Genomic DNA, 26,738 nt, shown 5'->3' with positions numbered 1-26,738 from the left:
GGTTACATTTATGTGGTTTAAGTACCTATTTGCAGCATGCAGCTACGCTAACTGTAGATTCCAGTCCGCTCACAGTAGATGGAGCGAGTGAAGTACTCTTGGGCACCTCTACACCTCTTCAAGGCTTGCTGTATTGTATCACTTGGAAAGCTCAAGCAACATAGTAGGTTATCTCGGACTTGGGTGCTGTCCTTCATCAGCCAGGGTAAAATGCTTGCCACAAACCAAGGCTTCTGGTGTTGAAGGTGCATCTGAGAACATGAAGATGTCAGTTTTCCATTGTGTCAAAAGTACAATTGAGGGTAAAGCAGCCAATTAAATCAAGTGTGCCACAGCTAGACCCCTTATTGCTGTGTTGAACTAATCAGTGGTTAAGTAAATCTTGAAACATGTTGATGGGGAAAGCACTACTACTTTGAACCAAGACTTCACTTTTTTTTTATTAAAGATTAAGTTTCTTGGGTAAATTCATTTAATGCAGCACATTCTGGATTTGCACACCATTTGTCATTTTAGAGCAATTCTGGGTGAGCAAAGGCTGCTTTAAACCCCTTCTACATCAAACGGTGGCAGTTACCAAGTTTGCCACTGAATGGCACAACATGCTAGTAACTTTTGACATGTTTGAGCTTAACCCAATCTTTTATAAATCTGCAAATTGGGCATAACATCAGCTTAATTAAGTTTCTAATTGCTTTACGAAGTAGTTCAATTTGGATTACACATCTTTTTGTATCCAATTACAATGTTTGCATCTGCGGTCTTTATGTTTTGAATCCAACTTAGTTCTGTAGTTGAGTTGCTGGGCCTAGCCCCCAAGTAAGCCAACAACTGTACTAAAATGTAAGGATATTCCTAGGCCCCCAACGGCTGATGCCACCCCTAAAAGTCCAGATCGAAAACAAATTTCAGCCACTTGTGGCAGGAAAGGCTATAAGGATTCTCCAGCATCTGGTGCTTCCAAACGTCTGACCCTATTGCCTTCTTTTACATTACCATTTTCCAGTTGGGGGAAGGAGTCTCCACTTGATCTGTTCAGACAAATAACGGAGGGGTTTCCCCAATGTTCCTTGCACCATTCCTTCAACGGTGTGCTGTTGGGATACCTGCCTCACTTTTGGAAGCCTTCCCTGAATAGAGATGCTGTCTCTGCAATAAGCGTCCCAGGATCATATTACCCTTATTTCTAGGTCTTCTCCCGTAAAGGACTGGAGTGCTGTAATCAATAATGATCTGCTTCTGAACTTAATTTGGCGTGTTCCCAGTGCTGTACCGGAGTTGAACTATTTTGTCTGATGCCCGATGGATTCCCTCCTTGGTCGTCACCTACCCAGTCGGTCTTTAGGCAGACTTCTTTTCGTCTCTCCTTATTGTGTCTTCCCTAGCTCCTATCCTCTCTCCCCTGAATCTCTCCCCTTGCCTGCTACTCTGCCTACCCCCCTGTCCTTTGTGCCCTTTGACTACGCACTCCTTCTCCCCTTGTTGGGGAAAGATCCAATATTTATACTCGTGAGTCTCAGCGAACCCGCTGAGTGAGTCCACTGCGCCAAGGGAGCCACTCACACTTGAGGTATGGTATGGCACCCCTTGCCAAAGCACTCGCTCTCCCCTTTTTGGGGAAGGATCCAGTATGTAGGCCGTGGAGTCTGAGACCCCTCTGAGAGAGTCCACTGCGTAAAGGGAGCCTCTCGCAATAGAGATAGGGAAGGGATACCACTTCCCCTGGGATCGTAGCTTACTGGACTTTGGATGTTGCCTTGACTCGTCTACCGGTTTGTGTCCCAGTCACCCTTCCCCCTCCTCTCCCCATGCTGTGTCTCACCCTCCCCTCCTCTTTCCCGCCTTCATTATCTGTCTACTTCCCCTGCTCCAACCCACCCTCCCCTGAATCTCTCACCTTGCCTGCTTTTCCCCTTACGTATTTGTGCTTATTGTTTATCTCGACCTTACAAGGAACTATGTTGCCATGCTCTAAGAACTGTGTAACCTTTGTAACGATGTAACCTGTAACTATGATCTGATGCTCATGTAAAGCGCTCTGATTCCTCCGGGTCTAGCCAGCGCTATATAAAACTTTAAAAATAAATACATAAATAAAAACCCCTGGGGTGGGGGAGACCAAACATCCCAATACAAACCTAACAAATATTCAACACAACGGACTTAACATTATCAATGTCCTGGGCAAGAAGCACCATGAGAGAGAGATGAAAAAGTCATTGACACCCCACCCTGCCCGGGCCCACCACCTGTTCAGAATGATAAAGAGAGAAGGCTGGAAGGAGAGCAGGCTCATATCAAAAACAGTGATCAGGAAATGTGACAAGAATCAGGGCTACACTGGGTTAGAGGAATCCTCACCGAGGGATGCCAACACTGCCCGGCGGAACCGAGTAGGGGAGAGACCCGCGGTCTTCCATCTGCGAACTCCCCAGTCCGCGCCCGCCCCCCTCACCCCCCCCCCCCCCCACCCCCCCCAGTCGTAAGGGACCACTCAGATTTGGACCGAACTGATCTTTCAGCATGGTTTCAACATATTGTTCCATGTTTTGGATGTCTGTCAATTCAGCAATGCCCGGAAGTCGTATGTTGTACCGTCTCGATCTCGCCTCCAAATCCTCATTCTTCTATTGGATTAGAGCCAGAACTTTATCCATACCTCTCAATTTCTTCTCCATGTCCGTTTGGCTTTCCTCCGTCTCTCTTGACTCCAGAACACATATTCTGCCCTCCTGCTTGTCCATCCGTTGTGTGATCCTGTCCATGCGCTCAGCAAGAGTGTCCATTTTGGAGTCGATCCCTTGTGGGCTGGTTTTCAGTTCCTGGAACATGGACCGGATGTCCACTGCCGGTAGCTGACCCTGTGCTCCACCGTCCGTCAGCTCCCAATCAGCTGCTTCAGATTCAGTAGTACTGGATTTCCTCTCAAAATTAAGTCGCGGTTGCCTCGTGTCTGGCTTCCCCATGATGGCACTGATTGTGCTATTTCTGCGGGTTATCCTATGTACCGCACGTCCGACGTTACTAGACGCCTTGTCGCGCCCTCCGGAAGTTGTCACGCGATCTGTGCCCAAATGATCTGCCCCCAAGCCTCTTGTTGCCTATGTCACGCTGGCAGGACTCGATGCAGGCCTCAATGCGCCAGTAGCTGTATGTAGGTCGCTCCACGAGCCACACCACCTCGGCAGTAGCAATGTCTCACGTGGCGCATAGTAGCCGCGTCACCATCGTCCGCCCCGTTTACTTCACTTCGGGAAAATCGACACAGGCTTAGCTTCTGTTTTCCGCTAATCTGTAGCACCCCAATATCGAGACGCCGGTCCTCAGCCCAGCGCTCCAAGTATCCAGCGCAGCTCACCGCCAAAACAGTAATCTACAGGGGTCTAGATCGTGTTCATGTTCAGCCCCCACAGCGCGCCCCCATATGCGACCAGGTGGCAGCGCGGAGCCCCAAAGCCAGGAAGAATGGGCGTCTCCCTCCGCCTGAGACAAGTCTTGGCTATTTAAATAAAATTGCTGTGCCAGACCTGGAGGCATGCCAGGCAAGCAGGTTCAACCTCAAAATGACGCCTTCCGACACTCTTATTCCCTCCAGCCAGGTCAATGTGGCACCGTGCAGGCAGTACAGCTCCCCCTGGCTCCGGGACCCAACAGACTCCTCTATCGGGGTGTCTCTTAAGGTAATGGCTGGCCCAGGTGACGGTGCTTTTTTAAAAAAAACAAAAAACTCTGCCAGGTCCCACAGCACTCAGCCGGGTCTCCCCTGGGCCTCGGCACCCTGTCACAAAATGGCGGCCGGTACTGCCGTCCTCCTCTCCCCGAAAACCACCAGAGGCAGCAACTATAACTGTAGCTCCCCAGCAGTAGTGTCTCCGCAGCTCAGGATTCGATCTTCGCGGATCCGCGTGCAGCGTCAGACTCCCCCAGCCGCCTCCTTCGTTCTCACCTCCGGCGCTGCCCTCCGTGCATATTTGTTTGCGGCTGCCGATCAAGCCTCACCGGTCCTTCCGTCGATTCAGACGAGACCGCTGCTCCCAGCAGGAGTCTCACATCGGTCTACCAATCCTGCACTGCCACCCTCGATGCTTTACAGATCCTCGGTAAGACGCAGCACAGGCGCAGGCACAGCACCGTGCGCCCAGAGCTCGCGCTCAGCAGCCAAGCCTGTCCCGGCTCACAAACAGCCATTAGGCCCCACTCCGGCCGTAGTCTCACGCGGTGGTATTTTCAGTTCTTGCCGGGCTACGGCCCCAGAAACAGCACCGGAGCGGGCAGGAACAATCTCCACTCCCTTTGAGGTGTGTTAGTCCACATGTGTAACGCGTGGAGAATGGATAGTGTCGGATAAATGTGACCGGCCGGCGGAGCCGCGTTAGCAAGCGGCCATTCCACTGCACGGCCAAGCCACGCCCCAGAAGTGAGAAGCCTTTAATCTTCACTAGGTACTACCAGGGAGTAAGAAGCTGAAATGTTGAGCGTAGTAAATACCACCACCCACGTGAGGGTTATGTTATGTTATGTTATTAAATCTTTTCTATAGCGCTCGGCTACTCAAGAAGAGTGTCCCGGCGCTTTATAGGAGAAAGAGAAGAAACTGCGACATACTAACATAACACCAGATAAAAAAGAAGAAGAATCAGCCAGAAAATTTACAAAAGACAGACTACTGAGTGAACAGCCAAGTCTTAAGGCCCTTCCTAAAAGCCAGCAGGCTAGTGGCTCCCCGCAGAGCCAGCGGCAGAGAGTTCCACAGCTGTGGTGCCAGCAGTCCAAAAGAGCGGCCACCAAGGCGCGCTTTCTTAACCCGTGGGACAACAGCCAGGTACAGAGATTCCGACCTCAGAGACCTGGTCGGTTGATAAAAGACCAGTCTCTTTTGGAGGTACTTAGCTCCTCCCTTGTGAAGAGCTTTGTAGGCCAGGGTCAATGCCTTAAAGGCGATCCGCTTGCGGATAGGAAGCCAGTGCAAAGTTGCCAACAGGCCCGAGGCACTGGAACGCCTATTAAGACCAAAAATTGCCCTGGCAGCGGCGTTCTGCACTACTTGAAGCCGTTGTAGCAAGTACTCTGGAAGGCCCAGGTATAGAATGTTGGAATAGTCCAACCTGGACCCAATCAGAGCCTGGACTGTCAACGTCCTATGTTCCTCGGATAGCAGGGGAAGAAACCTCCGCAGCATCCTAAGGATGCCAAAGCAAGTGCCCGCCACCCCCAGGATCTGGATTTCAAGGTTAGCCTGTTATCCATCTTAACCCCCAGATTTTTAGCAACCTGAGAGGAACAGGAAGGAGGGAACATATCCATTGGCCACCAGGTCTGCCAGTCTGGCTCTGTGTCACACCCAAAGAAAAGCACCTCGGACTTGTCGGAATTGCACTTGAGGCTGCTCAGATGGAACCAATGAAACACAGCCCCAAGGCAATCCCGAATACTCTCCCCATCAAAGTCACCTCCTCTTTTGCAAGAAAAGAGGAGCTGGGTGTCATCCGCGTAGGGTAGGTGCATAACATCTCAGATGATAGTTAGAGGTTCATGGCTGATTGCAATATTATGGTTGAGATCGCATAGGTCTACACACAACCTCAACAACTTCTCACCCTTGCGCACCATAACTACGGAGTTGAGCCACTCTGTCCCATTGATCGGTTCTATGATGTCCAGCCTGCACAATTTCTCCAATTCCATACACAACTCTTTCCTAAGAGATAAGGTAACTTTCCATATTTTGTGAACCAAGGGCACAGCCCCCTCCTTCAAAACATTTCTGAGTTGGGATCCCTTTAATATATCCAAACATTCCGGAAAGACTTCTGAAAAATTATCCACTCATTCATAGATGAAATGTTCCTACAGTTGTTACAACCACCTCCTTACAGTTTGCCCTTTCACACTTCAGGTCAAGGTGATTGGAGTCCAAAACTATTTTGAGCTCATCCAGATCGTCCCTCCGAAAAAATTCAAGACCTCTTCCTCTATGTAAACCACACCAACACTAGTTTTTTAGTCAATCTCCAAACCCCCTCAAATATGCTACTGGTCTCAATTCTCTTAGCTTAATTTGCAAATATCTTGATTTTTGAGTTCCCTCAAATCGAACAGCTAAAGCCTCTTAAAAATATCAAGGTCTTGAATTCGATATGTATCAAGGGCAAGGGCGGCGCACAGAGGTGAGGCAATCTATATTTACAATCACCTACCTTTTCAAGTAATTTTTACTCAGGCAGATAAGGAAGGGACAAGGGGTCTTGTTAGTGGGATATTAAACAAGACAAGGCTCAGCTTAGCTACAATATATGCACTGATATTTGATAATCCTATTACCCTCAGGGAGCTGAACCAGGCCTTAATAAACATCCCAGGTTTTATTATGGGCGTGGATATTAAGTTACTACAAAATCCAGAGCTAGATGCTTCCATTGTCGTCCGTAAGTGGAATAAGCCACGAATGGCAAAAGCATTAAGAGACTGCATGAGCTAATTAAATCTGGTATACCTCTGGCGAGATAAACATTCTCAAAAGCTTGAATTTTCATGTTTTTCAGCTAAATAAATCTCTACCACAAGATTATTTTCTTTCCTCACACAGGTTGAATCTAATTAAAAACGAGCATATACAAAATTATTTTTCAGATCATGCTATGATTAGAATGGAAATCGGGGGAATCGGGATAGAGAGGCAAGCTGGAAGATGGACTTTTGATAAAGTTAACTTAGAGGATGAGGAATGGTGTTCGGAAGTCTATAATGAGATTGAGAATTTTTACAATACTGGTTTTGCTTGAATAGAGAACATCTGCGAGGCGTTCATGGCAAAAATTCAAGGATATTGTACCACCAAGGGGATATAAAAATCGAAAGTGCTATCTTTGCAAAGAATGAAGTTGGAGACAATTACACAAGGCAAGCGTAATGTACATGCAAGATGAGACTGCAGCAAATAATCGGATTGGTAAAATCATTAGCTAATGGTAAATCAGCAGAAGATGGTATTCCTTCAGAATTATATAAAGTTTGCACCAATTTTGAATGTGGAGTGACCTCACAGGTGTTTTTTGGGGCTGAATAGGCATTTGATCTAGTATGCTGGGAGAGCCTTTTCACACTTCTGAAGGAATTTGGGCTTCCTGTAAATTTAATTCATATAGTAAAATGTTTGTGTAAAGGAGCCTCTGCGCAAGTAGTTAATTCAAGGAATATTGGCACTTGTAAAGTGAATAGGGGCACACAGCAGGGTTGTCCCCTATGACCAATACTTTTTGCATTGTTCATAGAACCGTTGGCGATAGCAATCAGAAGTAATGATAATGTCGGGGCACTTATAAATGGAATGTCAAATAGTAAAATATACACGGACGACATTGCCCTATTTTTTAAATACAGGAGAAGCATTCAGGAGCTTATTTTTAGGATATTCCAAAAGTTTCAAGAACTTGGTGGATACAAGATAAATATGTTAAAAACTGAAATCTTATTATGTAGCTGTACACAGGCTACTCTTTTGCCAGAATATTATCTAAGCAATGCACTACCGAAACGCTGTCAAGGGATAGGAGTCTCTGAGAATATCAATGATTATATGCATTGAACTGTGTTCCATTGATTCATAAGGTTAAGGCATTTTTGGCTAAATTGTATTGTATTGTATTGTAATTGCATTTATATAGCGCTTACTACCCCTGACGAGGCGTCGAAGCGCTTTTTCGGCGGGTAGCACGCTACTCCGGGACCCACAGAGGATTAGTGTTGAATTAGTATAGTGAAACATGCAAGTACATTTTAAGTGGTGGATAAGTTAATCAGTTATTTGGATTTGGAATGATAGCAGAAGGATAGAGTAGGACAAAGGTTCGTATTTATCTATCGCTCGCTTGTTGACGCATGCTATTCAGGGAGCCTATAGAGGATTAGTGGTGAATTAATATGGTGAAATATGAGGTAATTTCAGTGGTGGATATTAGTCTGTTACTTGGAGTGAGAAGGATAGCGGATGGATAAAAGGGGAAGAAAGATTTGCATTCATATAGCACTTGTTACCCCTGATGGGCGTTGAAGCGCTTTTCTGGCGAGTAGCACGCCACTCCGGAACCCATAAAGGATTAGTGTTGAAAATTAGTATAGTATAAATATGAAGTAATTTGAGTAGTAGATATGTTATTCAGTTATTTAGGCAGTATATTAGTATAGTTGAATATGGAATTTGAGAAGTGAAACATGTTAGTCTGTTAATTTTTATTGAAAAAAGGATAGTGGAGGGATAAAAGAGTAAAAGATTTTTTTTATATATATATTAGTAGTAGGAAGAGGCTTTTGGATGAGTAAAAAGGAGTTTTGGAGGGAAGGAGTCAGAGGGGAGAGTGTATTGCTATATTTGTCGTTGTGGATGGTATGGGCTGGGTATTGTTAAATGAGAATAAGGGCAGCATTTCTGGCCCTAGTCCCGTCCAGGCTCGAACAGGCCCAAACAGGCAACTACCCTTGTCCTCTCTGCCCTTACCAGGCCCAAACAGGCAACTACCCTTGTCCTCTACACCCTTAGCCTCGACGCCCGGGCTGAGACGCCCTAAGCCTGGCCTTTTTTGTAGCCCTAGTAATCAGGTGACCCCTTCAGCCAATGGGAACCCTAGCCCTAACACTATCCAATCACAACACTAGCCCTAGCATCTAGAACCAATAGGAGACCAGGACCTTGCAGCCAATCTTAACCCTAGTCCAAGTATCCATTCATTTCAAAAACCCTGATCTCTACGTCCGATAAAGGCCCTAGCCCCATCAGTAGTCCCAACCCAAGTCAAAGCAGCCACTGGTACAGGTAGCCCTAGTCCCTACTTCCAATAGAAAGCCTAACCCTACTCTTAGTCCCACAACTGGTCCAACAACCAATCACACCAGAAACCCTAATCACTACTTCCAATTAAAGCTCTAACCCTAGCCCTAGTCCCAACCCTGCAATGATAGAATCACAGACCGAGAAACCAATCAGAACCCTCAAATACCCAACCAATGAGGACATTAACCCTAACCCAATAGAAATACCTGGTACAACCACCAATCAGTGTACACATGTGCCAACCACTAGCACACCATATAAGGTCCCAGCAACCTCAGACAAGGTTTGCTGGCCAGGGAGTTGGAAGCTGTTTGCTCCTGTTCAGAATCTCCTAGGAGACAGACAGGCTCAATCCACAAATTTGGACTTCAGCAGGTAAAGGCTTCACTAACTCGAAATCTAATATTACTGATTGAATAAAGCTTTACTCCCCCTGCTGGCCAAAAAACGAAGTGCACAGGCCCCAGTAAATACAGTTTCAACAACTCACAGAAGCACCCTCTGATGTAGAAAATCCCTGTTGCTGGGAGGGGGGGAGGGGGGAGGCAGGGGGGCTGGCCTCACTGGCTTGTGAACACAAAATGGAGGCTGGGGGTGCACTGTTTGAGCACACAGGCCTAAGCACAGAGCAAAGGAGAAATTTTAAACTGTAACAACCACAGGCATAGACAGTAAGCACAGAAAGTGAAAATCGTTTTTTAAACAGCTTTTTGTCTTGGGAAGAGACAGCACTAGTCTGTCTCCTTACCACTTCCTGGACTCTGCTCACTGCAATCTGGGCCACATGTAGGCTGCAACTCACAAGATGGAGGAGAATGATTTGGGGGTGCACCCAGCAAGGCCTTAGGGGCCTGGGCTGGTGTGAGGAGAGGGCTCAGACTTGCCTGGTAGCTGAATAGCCAATGGTCTGCTGGCCTGGGGGCGATGGGCACATCTCCCGATTTCTTAATGGGATGATTTCCCAAAATTTGCATGCCTTCACTGCCTTTATTATATTTTTTGTTTTCTGCCGTACCATGTGCCCTAAAATTACATTTTTTAAAGAGCTAGAAGGGTTATTCTCAGCATTTGTCTGGGCAAACAAAACACTAAGACTAGCACTAGATTTTTTTATATAGAGCAATTATGGAAGGTGGTTTGGCTTTCCCAAATTTGAGGGAATAGTATTACGCAAATTTTGGATACAATATTTATAGAGTCACTAGACCATCCGAGTTGCCCTGTATAGATAATATTTTTATAGACGAAATTTTCCAAGAATATAACATTTTAGGCTTAAGACTGACCAGAAACTCTAAGAAAATTAGATAGAACCCACTGCAATGGTTAATAAAGCAGAACACACAATTAAGTAGTATAATATACCTTTAATTAATGCTTCCACACACCTAGTTGATAAATATGTAGGTAATAGAGAAACATTATACAAAAATGGGAAAACGATGCCTATAGTACAGCTTCTGATTTTATTAATAGAAAGGTTTAGAAGCGTTGGCGTGAGATTGAATGTGGTATTAGATATTTTAAGGATGCACTACAGTGGTCGTAAATACAGATTAGACACTTCCTAAAGATATAGATTTGGATGCGTTTATGTCAAGCCATGACATTACAGAAGACCTGATAGAGTCAGTCTAGCACATGTAGATCTGACAGTTGCTGGCTGTCTGTCCTTAGAAAGAATAGTACTATGAAAACCTATCAGGAAATCACGAGGTAAGAAGCAGACCAAAGAAAACATCCAGCTTTCACTGAAAACCTGGAATAAGATTAATAACTATAATGTGACACTACTAAAGGGGGCTAATTTTAGACAAATACAATTCTATGCCAAATAGTTACCATATATTTTCTACCCAAATTATACCCTCAGGTACCCGATTCATGTTTTCGATGCTTAGCATGAGAAGGGAGTTGAATACACATTATCTGCGTTTGCCCAAAAATAAAACACTTTTGGGATGGTATTGAGAAATTTCTGCTCCCACTGCCTGGAACCAGGGACAGTTATATATGGACAGACTGTTGCTTTAGCATACTCTCCAGATATGTGTACTAGTCCTCTACAGGCGAAACAGCCATTTATCACTACACTATTTATTTATTTTATTTTGACGGTTTTGTATAGCGCAAACAATACCCTTGCCAGTATCAGAGCGCTTTACAGGACAAATATAGGTGAATGACATACATATAAATACAAGGAATTATGTGAATACAGTACTGGTAACTATTAGAGATTAGCACATATCTACAAGAGTGTATAAGAAAAAGTTCACTAGTTGCTAGATCTTTAATATTGCAGAAATGGCGAATGGAATCTACCCAAACATTCAAACAGTGGTTAAACAAAATGTGCAGGGTTGAGGGAATGGAAAAGAGGTATGCTTTAAGGTCAGGCTCTTATTACAAGTATAAATTGTTGTGGAGGTGTCAGTCTTTACAACGAGTAAGAAGTCATGATGTAACAAATGTTTTTGCTTCTTAGGAATAGGTTGGCATATGGGGCAAGGTGCAATAGAAAATCTGCAATACTCAATGGTATATACCATCGTGTAATATTAAGGAGGCTACTTCGTTATTATTCTACCTTAGATTGTATTTTATAAATTCACTTTTAATATATAATATGATATGAAATGTAAATATGCGGAATTAAATGTATTTGATACCATATATGTTTGTTGTGTTTAAGAAGAATATCTTATGTTTTACATTCAATATTTATGTTGTGGACCATGTGATCAATGAATCCTCTGAAATAAAACTTTTTATAAAAAAAAAAAATCAAAAAAAAATCAGGCTCATTTAATGTGACCAAACCAGAGTCCTCCATAACAAATACTTCACCTTCATTACTGGGAATAATAAAATATGAGTACTTTTCGTATTTGTTTCCAGTCTTGGATCACTGAAAATCAATAAAAATTGTTAAAAAAATAAATAAATGAGGGCTTCCTTGTTGTTACACTCGCTACTGCCACTAGATCATAACCCCATCACCGCAATCACTCTCCTCAGACTCTTCCTCAACCGGAATACTCAGAACAAATTCACCATCGACACACCAGTCCTCCACCTTTGGCACCACAGACTTAAATGCACCAAAATCCCAGTTATGACACAAGAAGCTTCAGTGTTACTGTGTTCTTCGTTCCAATGTCAAAAAGGTAGCTCTTGTGATGCAAGCCGGTGATCAGAATGCTCTTGGTACAAAATGGCAGATGCAACAGGGAATGTGATGCTTTGTGTCAGTGCACCTGTACCAAGAGCACTGTCTGACCTGCGAGTTGCCAAGGTGTGTTTGTCGAGGGGCTGGGATCATTGGGGTCAGGCTTTGTAGGGGCTAGGTGGCAGGAGGCTAAAGAGAAGCAAATGCTAGCCGAAAAAGAGAAGTAGCACAAGCCTAAAGGAATGGACTTCCTCACCAAAACCTAGGAATCTCGTCAAATGAATAGTAACAGCAACGGACAGTTCGGGTGGAAAACCGGTTGTGATATTCATTCTCGTCACCAGTGAAGGAAAGGATATGACAAAGTTCAGATGAAGGTGGGTATGAAAAGGATTTGTATTAATAGGCTCATTATAGTGACCACCAGCATATTACCCCGAGGCAACTACCAATTAATGAATGCTCTGGACAAACCCTAAGTTTTATAGATGTGCATATGCTATAACAGAACTAGAAAACCAGCTCCACACTGTACCATCTGAGCTATGTAGTGACGCTGCAATAGCCCTTAAATGTAATCATATATCAATCATGAAGCAGATTCCTGCCAACACTGAAGCTATTATATTGCATGCTGAAGTCAACATTCAGGTCCTAGATCTTGAATAAACTTGACATTTAAATTTTATTGTAAAGCCTGTGAAGACTTGCAACAGAGCATCCTTGTCGAGGAGTGAAGCACCCTGAGATCGACAGTGTTCGAACATCCCATGTCAAGGTGCGCTGTGATTCGTGGGGTAGGTGAGGACGGCAATGTGCCAGGCAGAGGCTGAACACAAAGTGTCTGTAATGTGTGTCACCATTCGAGACAGGCACCCTATGCTGCATATCCATCATGGACAAAGTGTTGCGGTCCTGACAGGGCCACAGTCATTATGCGATTGTGTAATGCTACAGTACAATGAGGGTTCCCATCTTCAAACTGGAATACTGTTCTTATCTACATTTAAGTAAAGGATGCATCAATTAGTTCAACTGAACAGACAACAAACAGCATAGGGGACAACACAAATGCGACTAAAAGGTGTTCCAGTCGAGAGAAAATATCAGAGGCTAGGAGTCGGAGTAAGAAAAAATGGTTATCGGCGGTCGCATAAGTGACTGATTTAAAGATTTTATCCAACCCCAAACTCCATACTGAAATCAGAGAAGTACAGAAAGACAGCAGCATTTTTATCAGGCACGCGCAAAGAGTAGAACCTGAACAGATAAAAAAAACAAATTCAGCATACAATAAAACACTTGAGCGGACGGGGCACCCGGCCCCAACGGCCTACCGAACGCACTGTTCAGGTACGACCCCGAGTTTTGGTCCTGCTACCAAACCCCTCTGTTCTCGAATAGTTTAAAGACTGGAAATATTCCTGACTCCTGGAGGGGAAGCATTTTTCAACCCATTTATAAGTCATGAACACGCTCAGACCCCAGCAATTACAGATTTCACTTATAGATGTGGAGGCAAAGATCTACGCAATAAATCTATTGGCAGACTTGGAGCAATGGGTAAGCTGCAAAAGTCTAATCCCGAAAACACAGACTGGGTTCAGAGCTGGCATGGGGACTTTAACCAATATTTCAGCACTTACCTGTGAGAAGGTGGCCTGATATGTGATGTCCACTATTCTAGTGGGCACCCTGTATCAGTCCAAACAACCCTTATGGTGATGGTGGTAAAGTCAACCTTATAGACCAGCTATCCTAGTGGTAGCATGGACAAAGCAGTCTTAGGCTAAAACTTCAGAGAGCATGTGAAGCCAGCTGTTTCACCAAAAGTAACCCCTTTAATACCAAATGAAAGGACACCACACAGGTTATATATAATATATATATGTATTTATTACTAACACAACCCCTCTGAACTCTTATGAGACCAGAGGCACCAGCACATAACAAGATACTCAATTATCATACAATAAGTTGCACAAAATACAGTCGAGCCCTAGGGGCGAGGCAAACCATATACTAAAATAGTGGTATAAGAACCACGTCACGAACAAGGAGTAGGCCTAGGGAATCGCTGGGGCTACACTGAACTACCAAAGGTTAGGAAGTAGGAGGCCCACGGGAAGCGTGGTTCTCATAGGAATACAATGGGAACGAAAGAATTAGAAACTAGTTGATTTAGGACACTTGCGGATGGACTAGGAGAAAGCTACTGAAAACTAGAACACTCGGATAGTCAATACCCACAGGAGCACCGGAGTACTGGCTTTACCTCACCCACAGGAGCCGGGTGCATAGGTGCCAAGTTGTGTCTGGTTTCGTCGCTGAATCCTATGGAGACCTGTGAAAAGATGCTGCAGGCGACCAGGAGAGAAGTATTTGGTTGGATCCAAGGGCGGATCGAGGATGAAGAGTACCTGAAAGCAGAGGGGACAGAGTCTGGGTCACTAGCCACTGACCAGGAAGGAACCAGGCGATGTCGCGAAGCAATCAGGTGATGTCGTGAAGCTGGTCTCTGCAGCCACGTGAACCAGGAGGCGTCGACGACTACCAGGAGCTGGATACGGACTGTCCCACGAAGGATCTCGGTGTCGGCTTGGAGTCAATAAGCCTTGGCAAAGGCAACCCACACAGGAATCGAAGATAGCTTCTATTGCAGACCAGCAAGGTCTGAGTGGCTTCTCCTTTTCAGGGAAGCAGGGGCAAGCCTGGAGCAACCAGGCAAGCAGTGCAAATTCAAGGATTCGTCGTCACAGAGGCCACTAGCCAACGGGCAAGTGACCGGACAGACGCGTCTAGCACAAAAACACTAGCAGGCCCCACTCGGCACTCGTGGAGTGTGGAGGGCTGTGCGTCGGTGCAGAAGGTGCTCGGGGCTTGGGCTTCTCAATCCCCAATGCACAACTTCGAGGGTGCCTCAGAAGCTGCACAAGTAGCAAGGAGCAGGTTTTCCAAGATGGCCGGTCCCACGTCTCTCGTTGCCTCCACGGGTCTCAGCTTTGCTGTGGATCGGGGTCAAAGAAGTCTGGAAGTCTGGTTCTTGTCAGGCTCTGTGCTCGGGCTCCGGCGTGAGCACCGACAAAGCAAACCGCAGATCGCTGGATGGTGCCTGTTTGCACAGGGTGGTCACTCCTTGACCACTAGGGAGATTCTTCTTTCTTCTAGTTGCAAAAGAATGTCGAAGGTCCAGAGTTTCGTTTCAAGTTTCAGTTCAGGATAATCTAAAATCTCTGGACTCAGCTCCTACCTATATACTAATCAAAGGGGCTGGATTACCTGCTAGGTCCTTCCTATGGGTGGCACCAGGGAAGGGGGTGGTTACACCCCTTTCCCTTTGTCCAGTTTCGCGCTGGGTCTGGAGTGCCCCAGCAACTGGCTTGAACCGGGCTATGCATGGAGCACCTTGTGTGCCCCAGGCAGTGTATCATTTCATTCAGCCCTCCCTGCCCCAATACACTATGGCCTGTCTGGGGTGGTGCTAGCACCTCCCAAGACAGGAAACCTATTGTCCAAGCCGCCCTTGCTGGAAGGACTCCCAGCAGAAGGTCAGACTTGTGTGTGTGGCAGCAACATCCATTTTGTGATGCTGAGGCTCTGGTTACCTTTAACCGGGATTAACAGGAACAACATGTTTTCTCCCTCTAGAAGGGTGGAGTGCTACCCCCGTCGCCAGAACTGGCGAAGGGGTAGTATTCCAAAGCGTATGACACCTTACACAACATGTTTTGATAAAGCCAAACCAAAGTTAGCATTCAACAGCGAGGATTATAATGCACTTAAGAGTATATGGTATGGCTATATCATACAGCTATAAGGACATGGTTCCGAAAGCTGCAGACCGGCTCAGCTCATGCTAGAGCACCATCTCACATAAAACCAAGCACTCTGCCTTCACGATTGTTAAGGCCTGCCATAGGAGTGACTTATAGGTATATATGTGTCTACATGTAATAGTAGGTATAGGGATACTATACCTAAGCAAGGGGTGATTACACAGCGGAGTGATCAGCCAGTTGTGTCAATGTGGATGGCCAGCCAGGGGTGGCATAATACATGCTGCAGCCCCTGGTAGGCCTTGGATGCACCTATGCCCTGGGTACCTATGGTACACTATACAGGGGCTCATAAGGTGACCCAATGTCCAATTGGAGATGTACCTAAAGTACATGGAGTCCATTTTACAGTGAGAGCAGATAGCCTGGGGACCTGATTAGCAAGATACCAGGCCAACTAAGTCGAAAACCAGCTAAACACTCGGCAAAAAGTTGGGGAAACCATATAGTCCGATATCCACCTTCCTACATTACCCTCTTAGCAAAGAAAGCAAATGCCAATTCAAACATCTTCTACACATGTTTCGCAGACCTTAAAGCAGCCTTTGATAAAGTGCCACAAGCCAAGCTTTGGGCTAAAATGAAGCTTGGGGAATCCCCTCAAAATTACTAGAAGTAATCATCAACCTATATTCACAAACATGGGTTCAGATAAAAAAAAAAGGGGATGGCTGGAGGTTAACCAAGAAATTTCCAACAAAAAATGGGCGAAAACAAGGATGTGTTCTGGCGCCGTGTCTTTTTAACATATACACAGCTGATTTAGAAAGCAACCTTAGTCTCATTCATGGAGATCCAACCAAATTGGAAAAGTCACCAATAGCAAGTCTGCAATATGCGGACAACATTGTGTTACTCTCTCAAACCCCGCTTGGTCTACAGCGCTTGATTTCTCAACTAGCAATATACATTTCAAAAGAACAACTGATAATCTACTTTAAAAAATCTAATGATTTATGTTTTTCCAGCACTCATAAAAAACGCCCCAAATTCATCTGGAGGATAAATTCAAATATTTTATCGGAGGTGGAAGTATATAAAGATCTGGGGGTTCTTTTAGATCGCCACTTAAGTTTCAAACAACACCTAGAACATGTCAACACAAAAACCAAACAATTATGCTTTGCTTTTAAAACTTTACAGAAAAGCCTAAGTGGTAGTTCAACAAACCATCTCCTAAAGGTGGTGGCTGCAAATATTTTGCCAGCGATAACATATGGCTCGGAAATGCTGAATACTAAGGACTACCAAATGCTAAATCTAGCTCAGTCCAGACTGTATAAAAACTGTTTTTAATCCCACGACATCTCTCAGGCGCAGATTCGCCTGGAATATGGATTAACGAACCAGACGCAGGCCAGACAAGGTGTTCTGGCCAAATATTACTGCCGTATGAGGGCTGCCGAAGACAACACACTTCCCCACCACTGTTGGGAGGAGGTAGAAACACAATCAACGAACAATAATTCGATATGCCAAATTTTAAAACAACCGCTTCAAACGCTAAAAGTGGAGGAAGCCTGGCAAACACCCATGTCATATCCTGTTTTAAAAAAAAATCACAAACAAATCAATTACATTTTTTTCGTTTCAATCAGATAAAACCACATTTGCCGGCAAAAGTCATGCATGGTGTGTGATTCCATCCTATAAGCATATGAAACCACAACCCTATTTGCAAGAATGCTTCAGAGACCACTAGAAGCGGAAATTGACCTTACTGAGATTGGGTTCATTTTCAAACAAAGATCTCACCCCAAAATGGCTACAGACCTGGCCATCCCTGGACTGCCGCCTGTGTGACAACGGAGCAGAGTCACTACTACATCTATTATGCATCTGTCCGGCACTACATAACCCAAGGACGTTACTTTTAAGGCCAATCCTAAGAGCAACTCAAATCCGGACTTGCAGAGCGGCAGTCATAAAATGCCTCAACGGCTCTTTAGTTCAACTGTCTTGTAACACCGTCACATTTTTGTCCCTAGCAGCACAAGAACTAGAAAAGAAAGAATCAGCATAAAATCTTGGAAGGAATGGAACATCAAAATAAGAACCCGGCAGTAGGGTATAAAGTAGCCGGCCTTTTGTCTTTTGCAGACCTGTTTCTGAACTCCCTTTCTTCAAAAGCCCCTCTCTATGACAAGCCCTAGGCACAAACATGATCCAACCAGTACATTTTCTAGGATATGAAACTAAAGTGACTTAAGAAACTGGACAGAAAATTATGCAGAGCTGTTTTGAACTTTGCTCCCTCTCCATTTTCCTTTGGCATTAACATTTTAATTTCAACAGAAAGCATGGACAGGTTTACATCGCTGTTAATGATAATCCGCTGCTTTCTGGTTCCATCCCACACGAGGGTCACGATAACTAAAAATGTTTTAATGTAATTATCGGTATCTGAATGATGACGTTTTCATTAAGGTGGTATGTTCCACTCTTTTTATGATTTTAACAGATCACATAAAAGTATTTTATATATACCAATTAGTTCATCTAAGCAAAATGCCCCTTATGTTGCTTCTTTTGTCTATATCAACAGAATTGACAACAGAAATACAAATGCTCAGTTGCCACTGGCCATAGAAATTCCGGACCTATGGCTATTTTCCTTGACATATTAGCAAGAATATCCTAATAAATCAAAGAGTTTGAATCCTACACTAGCAGCTTCTCAGTCGGTCAAAAACAGGCTACACCTTTAAAAGTAAAAGGCCTGGAACACACTTACTTGTAAGGCTGAGCAGAACTGAGAAAAGAGTGAGATTACAGCATGCCCCTAGACCTGGACAATCTCAGCAAGAAGACCACATAAACCAAATCTTATTAGTCAGTACGCTCATACTCCGATGTTAACATTTCACCTGTCAGCTAGTGATCCACGATGCAACAAACGGTATATACAACAAAATAAACATAAAGATGCCATTTGGATACTGGGGAAAAAAGAAAAAAACTAACCTGCATTTCTCCTTTCTCGTCAGGTCTGGCTGGTTTAGCTGCCTCTGTTGCAGCATTCTTTACACTTTCCTTACTGCAATGCAACAATACCTCCACCACATAAAGTGGATCCAATTCACCTGTACTTTGCTGTGTAGTTAAAAAGAAAGGGATACATCATTTAAATGTCTGTTGACTTCATACAAAAATATACAACCATTGGTGTGCAAAGTTAACAACACATTGGGGCACATTTACAAGCCCCTTGCGACAAGTTCGTGCCGCCTTTTGTCACTTTTTGTGATGCAGAAGCGGGGTAAACAATGCGCCACATTGCGGCCAATTTACAACATGCCACATCTAGGGAGATAAGTCACCTTGTAAAGCCCTGCGCCACATTATACCTGCGTCAGGCATAATGGATGCAGGGTGGGCGTTCTCACTCAAAAAGCCATGTGGAACTGATGCAGTGACATTTATAACATTTCACTGCGTCACTCTACGTCTTCACTGCGTCAAAATCCCTGTGCCTGCTCAGACCAGGCGTCAGGAATGACGCAGGGCTTTAAAAATGGGACTCACTTATCTATTGTGGCGCATTGCTGGAGTTGTGTCACTCATGAGCAACTCCAGCAATGCACCACTTCTGCGCCAACAGAGTTGTCAGAATTTCTAACGTGTCAGTCCTTGCGTCATAGTGCGCTGTATTGTAGATAAGGCGCATCCATGGTGGCGCAAGGGTTTCGTATGGAGGCACAGGGAAAGTGACACATCTCTACAGATGCATCAGTTTCTTGTAATTTTGCCCCATTGTTAGGTCAGCCACTGCACTGGATTGAACATTTCAATCTTTCCAACCTTGCTTACAAAATCATTACCCTCCCACCGTTCAGTTCTAAATGTTACTATGTGTACTGTATCGGGAGGCACTTTCACCAATTTTCTTTTTTTAACATGTTGCAGCCAGCCGTGTTGTAATGGACTGTGCTTTGAGTGGAAGTCCTTTAGCTTGCCCTCCTACAAGTCTTTTGTGTTGTGGAAACAGATTGATGTATTCATTTGCAAGGTCTCACGTGGCTCTTGCTTTGCCTCGTCTTTCATTAAAGTGTCTAGGGTAAATCAAGTTGTTACAAATGGCTTTAAGACTTAAACAAAGGTTGTTGTGTTGGTGTCTATGGTGCTACATTTACCAACCTTGACCTCTGCTTATATTGGGTGTGCGTCTTTTCAAATTCCCTCTATATTGTAACGCTAGAGCACTCATTTGCCTTTTCAACTATTTCTAGGTTATCATCCCCCTAGAGTTCATATAGATGCACTCCAGTAAGAAGCACCTCCATCAAATTAGATTGTACCTCTAGCTTGAAACCCGAAGTAACCATGCATGCTCATGTAAGATCACTCCAGTGTCTGCTGAATACAGTTGTGTGTTTAAACAAATGTTGGATGTACACGTCTTCTCCTATAGCCACGTTTTTTTCTGTAACTAATGCCCTCTTCATTTTTCTTCCTACTGCTTCTAGCTTTTTGCTACCTCTATCAGGGCGGATTAGATGCAAGAGATTATGTAATCTCTTTTTAGCTCTAGCAATGCTCAATAGGTCTGTATTCATGTGTCCTTCAAGGTAAACTGGGTCTAAGAATCCTATCAATTGTCCGATCAATTGTCCTTTGGCAAACATAACATGTAAGTTGGATTTCCGTCGTCCGATGAAAACATGCGATTACAAAGAATTTGAACAGCATGTTCAATTAGAAAATAACATTAACGAGATTTAAAAAAAGAAAATCCCAAGAATAGATATACTGAGATCTAGTCGAAGACTACAGAAAACACCTGTCTTGTCGACACCTAGGTCAGATGTCAATGTTTTTATCCACAAAAGTCTAACTATACTCTCCCCTACGAAAATTCAATGTCGCATTTGAATTCTCTGAACAGCTTGTTTTATTGCTTCTGATGTACTAGGTCATTGTGAGCTTGCATTAGATCTAATGAGTGATCATGGCTCTTCCTACAATCTAAATCTAAGGAAAAGTATACATAATCTTTCAGCAGAGTCCCCTTTTAATGAATAATCCTTCCAGACGTCATACTGGAATGCAAAGTTTTTTCAACAAGCCTCTCCAGTCACATTACAAACCTCTAGAAAATGATGTAACGGAGATTCATCAGGCACCAACTAGCCTGTTGGAATCATTTCATGATATTTATTTCCAACAGAGGCGTGTGGAGAGGAACGAAGTGAGCCACTACAGCGACAAATACAGCACATAATATGTTCTGAGATCTTGGATATTATTGATCATAGCACTAGCTCTTTGGGAGGGAGCAGTCAAGGTGGTGAGTAATCTGCAGAAAGATTAAGTCCAGACTACAATTTGTTTTAAAGAAGGCAAGTAACTTTCTTTAAATGGATACATCTTACAGCACATTCCTTAGCTTAGGAATAAGCCCTAAAGTAGTGCCTTTCTTGGAGGTGGGACTGAGTAGTGTTGGTTAACCAAAGAAACTAAACCGGCCTGGGCAAGCAACATCATGGCATGCCTAAGACTGCATGTCCTTGGGGGGAAGAGCCAAGATGGCGACCAAGATGGCTGCATAGACACTCGGCTCCGTGAGCCTTCTCACCCCGCAACTACATCCTGGCAATTATCCTGAGCCGTAACGGCATATTTAAGTAGGCGAAGGACAGCTTTCACTTACCGTTTGCTCCTGAGGCTCTTACGTGCGGCAGTCCCGTGGAAATGTCCCCAACTGTTTTGCGGCCTTCGAGGAGCTGGGACCGGGGTGTCGAGTGAGGAGAGTGGCCGGCCGCGACTGCGACAACAGCGGCCTCTGGTGGAGGTGCGGAGTCCGCCGGAGAGGACCGGGGACCTGATGAGCCGGTGGCGAGAGTGCCGACACAGTTCATCTAGCGGAGTGCCTAGTGGATCGTGCGGTGGGGCAGTGTCGAGGGGAGTGCACGATACTTGGCCCCCTTTCCAGTGTTGTGTCCGGGCACGATTGTCGGCCTCTCCTGGAATCGGCGGGCGGCTCCCAGGGAGCGGCGGAGATTTTGTTTAGCCTTTTGGTGACCCTCCGCTGTGAAGCCTGCCTTGACTTTCGGGGTCCCCGTGGTGCATCCTGTTGCCCCCTGGTGTGGGACCCGGTCCCGAGGTGAGGTGGAGAAGGACGAGGCCGGATCAGCTAAGATGGCGGATGGCGCCCTCTTACGCACACCACACCCGGGTAGAGAAGCCGCTGTGCGAGAGAATCCTGGGGTCTGGCGACATGAGAAAGAACCCACGTCAGAGATATCCTGGCTGCGCTAACAACCCTGCACACGACCCTACTCCGGGACGCCCTAGATCTGGGACGGAGGATGGCCGCCATTATTGTCCCGCCGTCCCACACGGGCATGGCTCGGTCTCAAGTAAGCGCCGATGTGCCCGCCTCTGCATCAGTGATGAGTGCTCCAGCAACGCCTGTGTTCGTGGAGACGCTGGAAGACCCGGTTTATGAGATCGCTTTGGACAGATCTGTTGTGCATGTGAGTGACTTGTCGGCACCCTTCTTTGTTCGGCGGCTGGGGGAACAACGTCGATCTATGGTTTGGACTGCCCCGGCGGCATTTCGGCGCTTGCCGGAAGGTGTGCCTCTCTCTCCCTGGCTGATGAGATTGTGTTCGGACTGGTGGATGACTTCGGGGTCGATACTGGCACAGACGGATTTCTGCCATACATATTCGGCTGGGTTTTGGTGGCTGAGGTCCCATGGAGTAACAACTCTGCCCGGTCCGCCCGGATCACTCGGACCCTCCACGCTGCTCTTTATGCCGCTTGATAGGTGGACATATGTTGGTGCTACTGATAGAAAAGGCCAGGGGTGAGACCGTCTAGGACGTGGTGAACCTTCTTTGTTGGCTGATGGTGATTTGGGGGACACTCAGCGGGGATGTAATTGATTGTGCTGTCGATGATTGCTGTTTTCCGTGGCTATTCTGATCTTGCTTTTAGGACGTTTACTGTACGCGGTGGTGGAGAGGGGGCCGGGTGGCTAGATCGATGGCCCTTCCCCACATTTTTCCTCTTTTTTCTTCCTTTCTCTTTTTCTATATTTCGGGTCTCTTATTTAGGGTGACAGGCACGCTGCTGGGGGGGGGATAGGCCGTAGCCTTCTGCAGGGATGGTGGGGGGTAGGGGGATGGGGTTTGTTCATTTGTCCTTTCTTTGTTTCTATGGCCCTTTGTCTTTCTTCTTTTTGGTGTCGTCGTTTTTCATGTTTCCTACAGTATGTTTCGTTTTGAGGGGTGGGGTACAATTCGCTACGAAACGTGTTTGTTTTTACATTTATCCTGACTCATATGCCTTACCCCCAATACTTCAAACGTATTTGCTCTATTTGCGGATTTCCTGCTTCATGCTTGCTACTGTGGGGCCATGTATGAGCGTATGGCATCGACTGAGTTTTCTTTATTGTAAAATGAACCTTCTCGAATCCTGATTCTTGCACAGTACGCTTGAATGCAAATTCTATCCTGGACACTTATTAGACCCCGATTTTCGGGCTGCTGCATTTTTCTATATTGACTTGCTGTACTTACGACTTGACTAGCGGCCAGCCAGGGTGGTTGTAGGCCCATGCTTGTATTTATTTGCAGTAACAATAAAGGTTCTTTATATTTATTTATTTATTCAAAGTTTTATATAGCGCGAACAAGATCTTTACAGATATCAGAGCGCTTCACAGAGACAGGGGTAGGGGCAACAAGAGTGAACAGAAATAATGGGAGCAGTATAATAGTCAATAACATAATAGGAAAACAATAGTGTACAGAAAACATACCAATATACAATCAGGTAACAAGTAATATAAGACGGCGCAAAGTCATTGATCCCGTTACAACAGAGTTCAGGTAAACTTTGGATGTAGGGATGGCTTATACCAAATTCTAGGATAGAGAGAGCAAGGGGTGGGGGCATCAGGCGGGTGATTCAGCAAACTAAAGTGTATTATATAGTGGTCGGTAGTAGGAGAGTAGCATAATAGTGTCACAATCAAATAAAAATATAGTGCCAAGAATCTGTCAGGAGGTCAAAATACCAAACGATGCAGAGTCTCTTATCCAACAACTATAAAGTTCAGGTGAACTTGGCCATAAGGATGGTTTTCACCTCTTTCTTGAAGAATGCAGTGGAGGAGATAAGCCTGGTTTCAGGAGGGAGTGCATTCCAGATCCTGGGAGCCATTCCTGAGAAGGAGCGTTTGTATGTTTTTTCCTTCCGGAATCTACGAGGTTTAAGGAGTAGATTTTTTGTACTTCTATTGGATCTCGAACCTCCTGATATAGACAACTTTTGAGCGAGGTAGTTGGGTGCTTTGGGATGCACGGCCGAGTGTGTCATAACGGCAATTTTTAGCTGTATTCTGGCTTCAAAAGGCAACCAGTTTAGAGATTTTAAGTCTGGGGATATATGCGAATGTTTTCTTGAGCCAGTAATGAGTCTCATGGCAGCGTTCAGGGAGGCTCTTAGGGGTGCTGTTGTGGATAGCGGGAGTCCGCTGAGGGCCACAATTCCATAGTCTATGCGAGGGATGACTAACGCTTGTACAGCAGTTTGGAAGTCCTTGGCTGGGAGGAAGGGTTTAAGTTTCCTCAGTGTGTTGATTTGGAAATTAGCTCCTTTTGTTGCTTTGCTAACGTGCTGTTGCATGTTGAGCTTGGCGTCGAGTGTGATGCCTAGGGATTTCGCAGAATCCACGATGGTAGGTTGGACATTGAGTGCTGTTAGGTTATTGAGCCAGGTTTGGGTGGTGGTAATTTTCGCCGGAGGTGAGATGAGTAGGAACTCAGTTTTCAGAGCATTTAGTTTGAGGTGATTAACGGCTAACCAAGATTGAGTGCTACTAAGTGTGGAATTCAGAAGTTTGATATCTTCCGGGGATCGTAGCTTTAGGTAAAGTTGTGTGTCATCAGCATATATATGGAATTGAACATTGGATGCTTGGAGCAAGGTGGCGAGCAGTTCCATGACGAGGTTGAACAGTGTGGGGGAGAGGGAAGATCCTTGTGGGACACCTAGATCTGCTGGCACAGGTGTAGATAGCACATTGTTGATCTTGAACTTCTGAGACCGGTTATGAAGGAAGGAAGTAAACCATTTGAGAACAGTTCCCGATAGACCCATTTTAGTGCTTAGCAGCTCCAGTAAGTTCTCGTGTTTGACTGTGTCAAATGCTGAAGAGAGGTCAAGAAGGATGAGGAGGCAAGACTCATTCCGATCTAGAATTTGGAGGGCGTCATCAATTATGTGCGTCGTAGCCGTTTCCGTGCTATGTTTCGCTCGGAAGCCTGATTGATGAGGGTTGAGGAGGTTAAATTGGTCAATGTGTTTTGTTAGTTGGACACATTTTTCCAGTAATTTGGCCAGGGTGGGGATATTGGTGATAGGGCGATAGTTGTTCAGGTCAGACGGGTCAGCTGTAGGTTTCTTGAGTATAGGCGTGACTTGCCCCACCTTGAGGGCGTCTGGGATGAGACCTTGTTGAAGGGAGCTGTTGATGATTTTGGTCCACAGTGGGAGGAGCAGGGGGATGAAGTCTTTTACAGCATTAGCAGGTAGGGGGTCTATGAGGTGATTAGAGGGCTTCAGGGTGCCGAGCAATTTGCGTATTGCTTCTTCAGAGTATGTGTCGAAGGACAACCATGATGCATTATTTTTAGGTTGAGTGTTAGTCATTCTGGTGTGACTGGGGAATCGGCTTACAACCATGATGAGGTCATTTCTTATGTTGTCCGTCTTTAGCTTAAAGAAAGCAGAGAAGGCTTCACAGTGTGGGGTATCGACTGTTGTGCTGTTTGATTGTAAGGGTTGTGTCTTTGTTTGAGTTTTGATTAGTTCGAACAGCTTTTTTGGCCTGTTTTTTGCTTGGTCCAGCTGGCGGCTAAAGAAGTCAGACTTTGCGCGCTTTATTTTCCTAAAGTAGGCATTTCTCTTGTTCTTAAGCATTTTGAGATGCAGTGATGAGGGGTCAGATCTCCAGGTGCGCTCTGCCATTCGCATAGCACGCCTGTCATCATTAAGTCTGCCGTCATACCAAGGGTTAGAGATCTTGGTGGAGACTCTCTTCAGTTGCAATGGGGCGGCTTCGTTGACTATTGAATTCATAGAGTCAAGGTAGTGATCGGTCAGTGATTGAACATCCGAGGTACCTGAAGGGGGAAGGAGGAGACTGCCGATGTGGGGAGGCAGGGAATTGGGGTTAAGATTCTTCATGTCCCTTTTCCAGGTCTTGGATTTGGTAGGTTGAGCCGCGTTAAGTTTAACTTTTTCGTTGATAAAGAATGTGATAATGTGGTGGTCTGACCAGTCACAGGGTTGGACCGCCTCCAGTTGGATAAAGTCCTCTTTGGCGATGATGAGATCGAGTATCGAGCCTTTGTCGTGTGTTGGTCTATCGCATAATTGGGTGAGGTCAAGCGCATTAAGGAAAGTTTTGAGGCTATTCACCACTGCGTCTTTCTGATCGTTCCAGTGGAGATTAAAGTCACCCAGGTAGACTTGGTTGGTCTGCCGACCGGCATTGGATGTGATCGTGCCCATGAGTTGCTGAGTGAATGTGAGGTTGTCACCAGGCGGGTGAGAGATGAGATGTAAGGCACAAACTTGTTTGCCCTCGCTGGTGATATCGAGGCAGAGGAGTTCACAGGAAGAAAGGGAGGGGGAGGTGGCTTTAGTAACGGAGAGGTTGCTCCTGAAAATGCATGCAGTTCCCCCGCCCGTCTTGCCAGGCCTGTCCAGTCTAATGATGTGATAGTTGGGGGGGGGACTAGTATGTCCATTATCGGTGTAGAGGCTTCAGTTAGCCACATTTCAGTCAGAATGGCTATAAAAAAATGTATACAAATTTATTTTTTTTAAAAAGACTGCATGTCCTTGTTAGGGTCCCAGTTGGCCAGGGCATTGCATATCTTGA

General features: G+C 45.3%; 1 protein-coding gene across 1 annotated transcript in view; it reads right to left on the bottom strand.

Annotated features, from left to right (window-relative positions):
* MTREX (Mtr4 exosome RNA helicase) overlaps positions 1 to 26,738 on the bottom strand; it is an 865,138-nt gene that overhangs the window by 243,929 nt on the left and 594,471 nt on the right. Inside the window, exon 19 of the mRNA XM_078675087.1 lies at positions 18,800 to 18,928. Within this exon, the coding sequence (XP_078531213.1) occupies positions 18,800 to 18,928 (129 nt within the window). The remainder of the gene's footprint in view (positions 1 to 18,799; positions 18,929 to 26,738) is intronic.

Source organism: Lissotriton helveticus, chromosome 2_1, assembly GCF_964261635.1.
Source record: "Lissotriton helveticus chromosome 2_1, aLisHel1.1, whole genome shotgun sequence".
Taxonomy (NCBI): Eukaryota; Metazoa; Chordata; class Amphibia; order Caudata; family Salamandridae; genus Lissotriton; species Lissotriton helveticus.
This window is presented reverse-complemented; position numbering and strand designations above follow the sequence as displayed.